Raw genomic sequence first — 10,964 nt, forward strand, 5'->3', positions numbered from 1 at the left:
TTCATGATCCAACAAGCTAGAGTAAATAAGAGTAAGGCATATATATATATATATATATATATATATATATATATATATATATATATTTTTATTACAGAGCAAATCGCCATGGTAATATCATATTTCCCCAGCCCAATATGCACCTTGCAAGCGTACATTGCAGCCACGCTAGGTGCCGATAGGTATCGTTCTCTGCAAGTCCGCTGCAAGATGAGCAAACCAATTTCTTTTCCTTCACTTGCTGCGCTGCTGCGTTGAGCCATCTCATACTGAAGGATGTTGAAATGTGCAGTTGCGCAACAGCTGGATCCACCAGCTCGCCGGGTATCTAACAGTCTCCCACTCCCCGCCCCGCCCCGCAGGTCCTGAAGAAGGCGGCCATCGTTCAAAAGGCCAAGACAGCGGAGCACACGAGGACAGAGAGGCAGGTGTTGGAGCACATCCGCCAGTCGCCGTTCCTCGTCACTCTGCACTACGCTTTCCAGACCCAGACCAAGCTCCACCTCATACTGGGTGAGGGCCGGGTCATGCCTCTCGTTGAGACGCCGATGCGATGCGGCATAGGAACAGATTCATGTTACATTGCAGCCATAATTACAACATTTAAACGCTTGCGTTCATTGGTGAGAAGCCAAGGAAGCCTTTATACCGGAGAACCGAATTTGCCGTCCATTTGAGGTTCACTGTGTAGTTACTCTCGCACCTTGTGACTCTGTTATTGAACTGGGAGTTTTTGCATGTGACCCAAGCTGTTTATTGTCAGTGCAATTGTTGTAATGCATTAGTGGGCTGCCCTGTTTGTAAGAATAGGCAGTAAATGGAGAGATAGGAGCTGTTATTGTCCTCTTATCAGAAGCTACTGCGTATGCTCTTCCAGCCAGTCTTATCTGGAACTGTGCTTGTCTGCTCATGTCTGTCTCTTTGAGTCTTCTGGGAATTGATTTGTGTACGGGTGTGTGTGCGCCTGCTTACATGAGTGCCTTTTCCAGACTATGTGAGCGGTGGGGAGATGTTCACTCACCTGTACCAGCGAGACCACTTCTCAGAGGACGAGGTGCGAATCTACGTGGGAGAGATTGTGCTTGCCCTGGAACACCTGCACAAGGTGAGACCAGCAGCGTGCTCACACACTCACACTCTCTCTCTCACACACACACACACACACACACATACACACACACACACTACACACAGTGCTTGCGAGGTGAGGGTCATTTTTGCAAGCCTTTCTTTTGGGCTGATGTGTGCAGCTTGGCATCGTGTACCGAGACATTAAACTGGAGAACATCCTTCTGGACAGCGAGGGCCATGTGGTGCTGACAGACTTTGGGCTGAGTAAAGAGTTCCTGGAGGAGGAGGTAAGTGTGCGTGTGGGTGTGCATGTGGGTGTGTGTGAGTGAGAGACAGACAAACAACAGAGTGTGTGTGACCGCGTGGCAGTAAATCATATGACAAACATTTAAGATCTTCTGCTTCTGTTGCATCATACATACATGTTTTTAAAATGAAAGACTTCCCACCTGCCTGGATCCTGCATGCCTAGCCCTACCTGCGCAGTATGGCAATGAGACGTGCACGCCCCTCACGTCCTGCACTAACGGCGGCGCATGCGTCCCTGTCTCCACAGAGGACCTTCTCGTTCTGCGGTACCATTGAGTACATGGCCCCGGAGATCATCAGAGGAAAGGCCGGCCACGGCAAGGTAAGACCCTCGCTCTTCAGGGTTTGTATTTCTCTGCCCTTAAATTATAACTCAAATTAAGATTATTTAACTTGTTCCTAGGCATTTTTACTTATTTGACGCTGCTCCAAGTGAAATAATCTTACTGCATTTGGTGATAATTTCTAGAAACATGTTGGCTAGAAATAAGATGATCAGACCAGCATTTTTGGTTATAATCTCATGTTCTGTTTTAACATGCAGTAGTCTTATAATGTTGGACACACTGTTGCCTATATTTAAAAGGGTTACCTGTGCTAAGTTAACATAGTTTACTGACCAGGCCTGCAGTGGCGAGCCTGGGCCCGAGCACCAGTGTAGGTGCCCGAGTCTGCGGGACAGCTGCGGGACGCAGTGGGGATGTGGTGATCGGGATGTGGGCATTTGTTTGTTTTTGTTTCCTTTCTTTCGTTTGTATAGGCACTTATCACCCCCCTTCTCTGGGGATTCTCATGTCTGTCTGTCTGTCTGTGTATCTCTCACACAACCCCTCAGCCTGGTAGACAGTAGACTGGTGGACTCTGGGGATTCTCATGTCTGTCTGTCTGTCTATCTGTCTGTCTGTCTGTCTGTGTATCTCTCACACAACCCCCCACACCGGTAGAGAGTAGACTGGTGGAGTCTGGGGATTCTCATGTCTGTCTGTCTGTCTGTCTGTGTCTCTCTCACACAACCCCCCACCCCGTTAGACAGTAGACTGGTGGAGTCTGGGGATTCTCATGTTCGAGTTGCTGACAGGTGCGTCTCCGTTCACATTGGAGGGGGAGAGGAACTCCCAGAGCGAGGTGTCTAAGTGAGTCACACACACTATTTTACACTTCTGCACTTTTTTTTTTTTTTTACACTTCCTCATTTTTGCATGCTCTCTCCTTCCCCTTTATACTCCTCCCTCTGATGTTTTTTTTCGCTCTCTGTCTCACACACATACAAACACAGACACACACAAGCTCACTCACTTACCTGTGCACATACACACATCTTTCATCCAGTCTACCTACTTTCACCAGTTCATTATCACATTCTTCTTTGTGCTCTGCGTGATCTCTCCTTTACCAAGCTTTAATGCCTGTAATGAATTAGTTTACGACTTTAAATGAGCTTCACAGGGGTTGATTTTCTTTAGCGTTTGGCTCTTCATCTCTCTCTACTTCTTACTATCTGTCTCTCTTTCTTATTTGCCCCCACTCCAACCCTGAACCCCCCCCCCCAGGCGGATCCTGCGCTGTGAGCCTCCGTTCCCCTCTCTGATTGGCCCCGTGGCTCAGGACCTCATCCGCAAGCTCCTGGTGAAAGATCCCCACAAGAGACTGGGCTCTGGGCCCAGAGGGGCAGAGGACATCAAGAGCCACGTCTTCTTCAAGGTGCTGCTTGTTCCTCGCCCTGCACTCTCCTACCCTCCCTCCCTGAGCTTCCCCTGTCTGTGCGTGGAGGCTCTGTGGCTGACCGCGGTCAGCTGGGGCTGGCAGGACAGGCCAGCAATGTGAAAAAACCTGGGCAGATGAGGACAATGCATGCAAACACACATACTCACTCACTCACTCACACAGACACACACACACACATACGCCTGCACTCATGTATGCTCTCACACATTCCTTCTCTGTAGGGGCTGAACTGGACTGACCTGGCACAGAAGAAGCTGGCGAGTCCGTTCAAGCCAGAACTGCGGAATGAGCTGGATGTGGGGAACTTCGCCGAGGAGTTTACAGGCATGGAGCCGGTCTACTCCCCCGCCAGCACTCCCCCCAGTACCGAGCGCCTCTTCCAGGTACACACACAGACACACACACACACACACACACACACACACACACACACACACACACAGACATCCACATTCATGCATTCACACACTCAAAACACATAAAGACACACTCATGCACCACTTTATTAAGTACACCTTGCTAAGCACCAAGATGGACCACCTTTTGCTTTTAGAACAGGGTGCTGGAAACACAACTCATTTCATATTGACCACATGATCCAAAATTCCAAAAAGTGCTTTAGTGGATTGAGATCTGGTGACTGTGGAGGCCATTTGACAACAGAAGATGGGGACACTGTGGCCATAAAGGGATGGACATGCAGGCTCTGTTGGTATTTAGGTGTGCCAAGAAAATCTCCCCCACACCATCACTCCACCAGCAGCAGCCTGAACCGTCCATACGTGGCAGGATGGATCCATGTTTTCATGTTGTTCACGCCAAATTCTGACCCTGCCATCCGAATGTCACAGCAGAAATTAAGACTCATCAGCCCAGTCAACATTTTTCCAATCTTCTATTATCAAGTTTTGGTGAGCCCATGTGAAATGTAGCCTCTGTTGCCTGTTCTTAGCTGACAGGAGTTCTGTGTTCAGAGATGTTCTTCAGCATACCTTGGTTGTAATGAGTGGTTATTTGAGTTACTGCTACTTTCTACCAGCTCTAACCAGTCTGGCCATTCTCCTCTGACCTTTGGCGTCTAACAAGGCATTTTTATCCAGAGAACAGCTTCTTACTGGATGTTTTCTTTTTTTTTGGACCATCCTCTGTAAACTCAAGAGATGGTGGTGCATGAAAAATCCCAGTAGATCAGCAGTTTCTTTAGTTTTGCCTATTTTCTCAGTCTTGTCCATTTAATACCAACAATCATGTCACATGCATAGTCATTAAAATCACTTTTCTTCCCCATTCTGATGCCCAGTTTAATCTTCAGGAGGTCATCTTGACCATGTCTATATGCATAAATCCAGTGAGTTGCTGCCATATGATTGGTTGATTAAATATTTGCGTTAATGAGCAGTTGAACAGGTGTACCTAATAAAGTGGCTGGTGAGTGTATATACTCTCACACACACACACACACACACACACACACAAACACAAACGTGCATGCCAAACACACACACAGTCTTTGTGAGTTCTTCATTAACCCACTTACTGTTATAGATGAATACTTCACACTTAAACCTAAACATTTTTTAAAAATCTGCATTTCAGTTAAATATAATACCAGTCGCACTGGTAGATTAAAGTACTAACAGCACTAAAGGCCTGAGTTCAAATCCCTCTGACTACCAGTTTACATGTGCCTCCCTCATACTGAGTGTTGCTGTGGGTCAGAGCATCTGCCAAAGGCCAGTTAAATGGTTCAGCCTAGATGTGCAAGCTGTCCTATTAAGGTGCACAAAAGGCAGAATAAAACACACACACACACACACACACACACACACACACACACTAAATCCTCATAGTGCTGATCACTTTTCCTAGGGCCTGTGGGGGTGCACGCACTCTGCCATGCACCCCCACAAAAGCAGAAGCCTTCTCGCTCCACTTATCATCTCTCCCTGGCTCAGGGTTATTCGTTCGTGGCGCCCTCCATCTTGTTCAATAAGAATGCGGTGATGGCAGACGTGCTGGACGCCCCGGTGTGCGTGGACCGGCCCGGCTCAGCTACTGTTCAGCGCAGCGCCATGCTGAAGGTACCCTGCTTATATCAAGAAGATGCAAGGCCTCCCACTGCCAATGTGTTCATGTAGATTCCAAATCATTATTAATGTATAGCTCAGTTAATTATAACTTTATAAAGATAAGTAAATGGAAATACATTTTAGAATAAACTGTTATAGAACAAATTGGACAGGACTATCAAAATGTGCTGTAAATGTACAAATTAATTAGTTTTTTTAAATTGATTTTATTTTTGTTTGTTTTACCTGATCTGTCTTTTTTTAATAAAAGAAAATGTGTTTTAAAAAAATGTGCGTCCAAAGAAATTGAACTCGCAAAAACTGATACAAATGTGCATTTATGTTTGCTTTCATGTTAGTGTTTTGTAGTTTCTTCAATAATGTATTATTATTGAATTGCATATGTATTAACTACTCTTTTATACCCAGTATATACTTCTATTCTTTTTTTTATACCATAATGAATCATATTCCCCTCCCCAGGAATCCCAGTTCTTCCAGCATTACGAACTGTGTGTCCAGGGTCCACCACTGGGTGAGGGCAGTTTCTCTGTCTGCAGGAAGTGCAGACACAAACAGACTGGCCAAGAGTACGCCGTCAAAATCATCAGCCGCAGGTGCGCACAGAGGCGCGTAACGGCCTTGCAGCAAACCAGCCATGCCATGCATGGAACTTCAGCAAGAGCCCAGATTCTATTTCAATGGGGAAAAAATGGTCTCCTTTCATTTTCGAGTTTAAAAAACAAAGGCAGATTCACTTTTAGAAGAACTAAAGAACTGGATTAAAAGGCTTCTGGTTCGAGGCTTCAGTTTTAGTCAGTTTTCTTCTGTGACAGAAATTTGCATTTTAAATCTTCTCTTCAAATTGTTTCAGGTATGTTCAGTGAATGCAGAAACAAAAGAAGCCTCAGAGAAGCCGCTCCAGTAGGTCCTCTCTGTCCACGGGTAATGAAGCTGTGGTGCGTGCGTGTGCGTGTGCGTGTGCGTGTGCGTGTGTGCGTGTGTGTGCGTGTGTGCGTGTGTGTGTGTGTGCATGCTCTTGCTGTAGGCTGGAGGCCATGACTCAGCGAGAAATCGCAGCACTTAGGCAGTGTCAGTCTCATCCCAGCATCGTTACTCTCCACGAGGTTTACACTGATCAGGTATGTGCTGCACAGTCCCACACGTGTATACACAGGCACACACTCTCACACTCTCACACCCTCACACCCTCACACCCTCACACTCTCACACACACACACACACACACACTCAGAGATGAAAGAGGTTTTTTTCCCCTGCCTCTCCTCCATCACCACCCCCCCCACCCCCCCCCCCCCCCCCCCCCCCGCTGTGCTCCGCCTCATCCCTCCCCCCTCCTGCCCTGCCAGTACCACACGTATCTGGTGCTGGAGCTGCTGCGTGGGGGCGAGCTGTTGGAGCGGCTGAAGAAGAAGAAGCTCTTTGCCGAGGGCGAGGCCAGTCAGCTGATGAAGAGCCTGGTGTCGGCCGTCAGCTTCATGCACGAGGCCGGAGTCGTGCACCGGGACCTGAAACCAGAGGTGGGTGGTGGGTGGACAACAGATGATGGACCGAAAGGAGCACAGCAGTCATGAATATGTGTCGTGAGAGCGTACATAGATGTAGGTGTTGCATGGTGGTAAAAATGCAAAAGGGTTCAATCAATCGGTGAGAAGCCGAAAGGAAGGATTGATGGAGCCTTCATAAATGGAGTACTCGATGACTACAAATCCAAACAAATGAGCAGTGAATAGAAGAGGTGGCCACGCCACTCAGTAGATGGATGGATCGATGCCTAGATGTGTAAATATGCAAGGATAAACCTTATTAGCAGTCCACCCCATCAAGCATAAACAATGAAGTGAATCATCGCGAATGAGCAGCACTAGTAAACTCATCCATTTTCCATCACAAACAAGATTGTAATTGTTTTCTTTGCAGGAGGGAACGGTTAATTAGCATCTGATTTGCATGTTAATGTGGGAGTTTGGCTGAGGCGGGAAGCGGCGTGCGTCAATTCTGTGTGAAGCGGAGATCAGCGTGCCAGAGTTTAGCATTTGGGCAGTGGTTTCCCTCTGGCCTGGCTGCTTAAAAAGGGGCGTGGCCTTCAGGGCGCCACGCACACTCCTCTCCTGAGTGGTCCATCGGGCCCCGCCTACCTTCAGCCAGTCGCTGGTGTTAGTTGGGCCAGCTGTGCGCCAGACTAATGGGTGTTGGGGGAGTTGTAGGGCGGAGCTCAGCTAGTCATGTTTCGCTCCTCTCCTGTTTTCCTGACACATGACATGTCCATGTGAGCTGACAGCACAGCACTGTAACCGGGCAGGGACCTTAGTAACCGCTGTATGTCAGAACATCTTATATCTGATATATTCAGCACAAACTTAATTTTATTTGCTATGTTTTTTTTTTTCCAGGTTTTTTTTTTTTTTTGGCAGTATAACAGTGGAGTGTGTTAATACTGAAGCTCGCTCTCGCTCTTGCTCTCTCTCTCTCTCTCCCTCTCCCATTGTCAGAACGTGCTGTTTGCAGACGAGGCCGAAGACTCTGTGCTGAAAGTGATTGATTTTGGCTTCGCGCGCCTCTTCCCAGCAGGCAGTGGGAGCGCGCCCCTTCAGACCCCGTGCTTCACGCTGCAGTACGCCGCACCTGAGCTCTTCCACAGCTCCGGATATGACCAGGCCTGCGACCTCTGGAGCCTGGGGGTCATATTGGTATGCGTGTGTGAGAATGTGTGAGTGACGACGCACATTAGAGTTAGAGGAAAAAGAGAGAGGCCGTTATTATGAGAGAGACAAATAAAGAGAGCTGTAATTGGTCCACTCGAATTATATGTTCTCTTCAGCATTTTGGATATTTCTTTGAACACCCGCAGTTATATTCCTTTTTTTTAATTTATTGTCTTTGTCTTGGATCATATCCATGTCAGTCATTTGAATTACTCTCTGTCAGTACACCATACTTTCCGGACAAGTCCCGTTCCAGAGCGAGAAAAAAGGAATGACTTCCTCGCATGCTGCTGACATCATGCACAAGATCAAAGAAGGAGACTTCTCATTGGACGGTGAAGCCTGGAAAGGCGTGTCTGATGAGGCCAAAGACCTAGTGAGAGGTAGGTTGAGTTGTCAGGGTGTCTGGTTCTAGTCCTGAAGTACTTAAATAATAAGCTTGTGCTATGTTTATCCCTTTCCTTATTACAATTGTTTTAGTGCTTTATAATTGTGTAAAAAAACCTTATAATTTAGTACTGAGGAACTTGCTGCACCTGCACAGATTCGCAATTCACACATACTCAGGGGCGCCATCTTGCATTAATTCTATAAGCTTTCCCTTTTTAAGAAGAAGAGATTTATCCGGAATTTAGGAGATTGAGATGAACGCAGAGTTTAAGCCCAGAGAGAAGACATAGAACAGAAGCAGATGCCTCTGTACTAAAACCATCATCAAAGTTGGGCCGTGAGCACTTAATAATGGCAAATGACTCGTAATAGCAAACCTATCCTTTTAAAATGGATAATTAGATGCTTATCTTTCTGAGATTATAGCCTCGTTTTTGTTACTCCTTTATTGATTTATCACTAAAGTGATGATGAAATAAACATATTTTCATTCCGTAGAACTACAGTAATCCTTAAGAGAGGTTTCTAAGATTGTGTTTATCCACATTTTAACAGCGACACACCTGACCACACTCATCTAGTGTTTATGGCTGAGATGAATGATTAATGGCTTTGGGGCTTTGTGTAGCAGGAACAGTAATATGAGGAAGGACAGGAGGTCCCAGAGAATCACTACTAATGCGGAAGCACATCCCTCATCTGTGTCTCTTCATTACGCTGTTTGTTCTTCAACTCTCTCTCTCTTCCTTTCATCTGTCCTTGCCTTTTCTTTCCACCCCCTCTCCCCTTCCTCCTCCCTCCCTCTCTCTCTCTCTCTCTCTCTCTCTTTCTCTCTTTCTCTCCCTCTGTATTCTTCAGGCCTGTTAACGGTGGACCCGGAGCGGCGTCTGAAGCTGGCGGTACTGAAGGAGAACGCCTGGCTGCAGGGTGGAGGTGTCTCCTCCACCCCCCTCTGCACCCCCGACGTCCTCGAGTCCAGCGGCCCCACTGTCCGCACGTACGTCAACGCAACCTACAAGGTGAGGAGCGGCACGGTGTTCGGCTTTGCTGGGCTCTCCCCCATCCTAGCTGCTTTCCATTAAACACAAACACAAACATAAAACCCCTTTAAGAGCTTTCAGACCAATGCTAGGCTTCCTGTGTTCCTGGCAGACCAGTCCCTTTAGTTCACGCACTCATAAGAATCTATTTTTCTTTATTTGGTACATTTTGAATGTGGAATTCTGATATGATGATTTGAATTCTGGTCTGATGCTGAAAAGGCTACAGTAGAAGCAGGCTGACCAACAGCAGCTCCCTTGCTGTCTTTATTGCTGGCATCGCTGGTCACACACAGCGGCATGCACTTTCAAGCAGCCATCATCTACAAAGCCACCTATGCTCATTCCGATCGCGTTAACCTGCTGGCATGTGGCAGCATGTGAGAATAGTCCTGATCACGTAGACCCGAGAGACGTGCAGCAAACTACATAAGCAAAGAGCAGGTTCTTTGCATGAAATATATCTGTTACGCTGCATTATTTAGGGACAGTTTGGCCGGCATGGATGTTGGTCCCAATGTTGGACTGAGATGCAATGTTAACTGTTCCATGTATTGTACGTGTTGTACAGTTTTATAGAAGTGGTGGTTGACGGGGCTTAGCGTAAGAGCAGCTGGCAGCGGCTCTCCGGTGCTGGTGGTGTGATAAGACACGTCCTGACACCCTGCTATCAGCTCTGAGCAGATACATGGATGCTACAGCTACACAGCCGCTAACAAAGGCATGGACACTAGACCCCCCCTCCCCCGTTTTACCCCTGACTTGCATCGTGTAGCATGTGCTGTTGCCTTTGGATTAGCCGCTCTAGCATTCTTGTCAGGAGTTCTCCCATACAGTCTCAGGCACATGATCTCTGTCGAAGTGTCAAGAAGCAGGAAGCGAAACCTGATTCGTCGCATGGCCAGCCAATGACGGATGTTTCTTTTTCTGTCTTTCTGTCTCCCCACCTCTGTGCCCTTTACTTGCTTATTTGCACTTGTGCACACACACACACACACACACACACCACACACACAGGCGTTCAACAGGGGCAAGCGTGAGGGCTTCTTCTTGAAAAGCGTGGACAACGCACCACTGGCCAAGCGCCGCAAGCTGAAGATGACCAGCACGGGCGTGGAGACCCGTCGCAGCTCTTCATCCTCCTCCTCTTCCTCCTCCTCATCCTCCTCGGCCACCCAGCTCAAGACGCCGCAGGGTCGCCAGACTGTGACCCCCGGCCGCGACGACCCGAAACTGTGACCCTTCGCGTCTGACACCCCCCAACCCCCCCCTAACCATGCCCTCCCCCCGCCCCCCGCCCTGAGGCTGCATTGACCTTTCCGTTTGGAAGGGGATTGTGCAATGTGGAAAGGCATTAATGCTGTGCTGAAGCTGAAAAGAGACTGAAAGGTGAACTGATGGAGGACAGCAGTGGTGCTTAAAGGTCTTTTTGGAATATAAACTTGCGATGGCTAAAGCAGAATGATCAAAGTCACTAAACAAGAGGGCTTTAACACCCATTATACATGGATCAATGTGTGACAGAAGGCCATCGGTAATGAGATCCGGGTGTGGGTGAGGGCTAACTCTTGGATTACTGACTGAAAGGTTCGGTTACTCTCAGACCTGCTTTCTTTCCATTGTGCCACAGAGTG

General features: G+C 47.6%; 1 protein-coding gene across 1 annotated transcript in view; it reads left to right on the plus strand.

The window, feature by feature from the left end:
- rps6ka4 (ribosomal protein S6 kinase, polypeptide 4) overlaps positions 1-10,615 on the plus strand; it is a 16,470-nt gene extending 5,855 nt beyond the window's left edge. The window contains exons 4-18 of the mRNA XM_035527261.1: positions 363-513; positions 990-1,105; positions 1,251-1,358; positions 1,628-1,702; positions 2,410-2,513; positions 2,931-3,081; positions 3,327-3,488; positions 5,061-5,186; positions 5,658-5,791; positions 6,223-6,316; positions 6,545-6,715; positions 7,688-7,885; positions 8,124-8,283; positions 9,149-9,309; positions 10,348-10,615. Coding sequence (XP_035383154.1) covers positions 363-513; positions 990-1,105; positions 1,251-1,358; positions 1,628-1,702; positions 2,410-2,513; positions 2,931-3,081; positions 3,327-3,488; positions 5,061-5,186; positions 5,658-5,791; positions 6,223-6,316; positions 6,545-6,715; positions 7,688-7,885; positions 8,124-8,283; positions 9,149-9,309; positions 10,348-10,569 — 2,133 coding nt within the window. The 3' untranslated portion in view covers positions 10,570-10,615. The remainder of the gene's footprint in view (positions 1-362; positions 514-989; positions 1,106-1,250; positions 1,359-1,627; positions 1,703-2,409; positions 2,514-2,930; positions 3,082-3,326; positions 3,489-5,060; positions 5,187-5,657; positions 5,792-6,222; positions 6,317-6,544; positions 6,716-7,687; positions 7,886-8,123; positions 8,284-9,148; positions 9,310-10,347) is intronic.
- Positions 10,616-10,964: the final 349 nt, after the last annotated feature.

The sequence above is a fragment of the Electrophorus electricus genome, chromosome 6, assembly GCF_013358815.1.
Source record: "Electrophorus electricus isolate fEleEle1 chromosome 6, fEleEle1.pri, whole genome shotgun sequence".
Lineage (NCBI taxonomy): Eukaryota > Metazoa > Chordata > Actinopteri > Gymnotiformes > Gymnotidae > Electrophorus > Electrophorus electricus.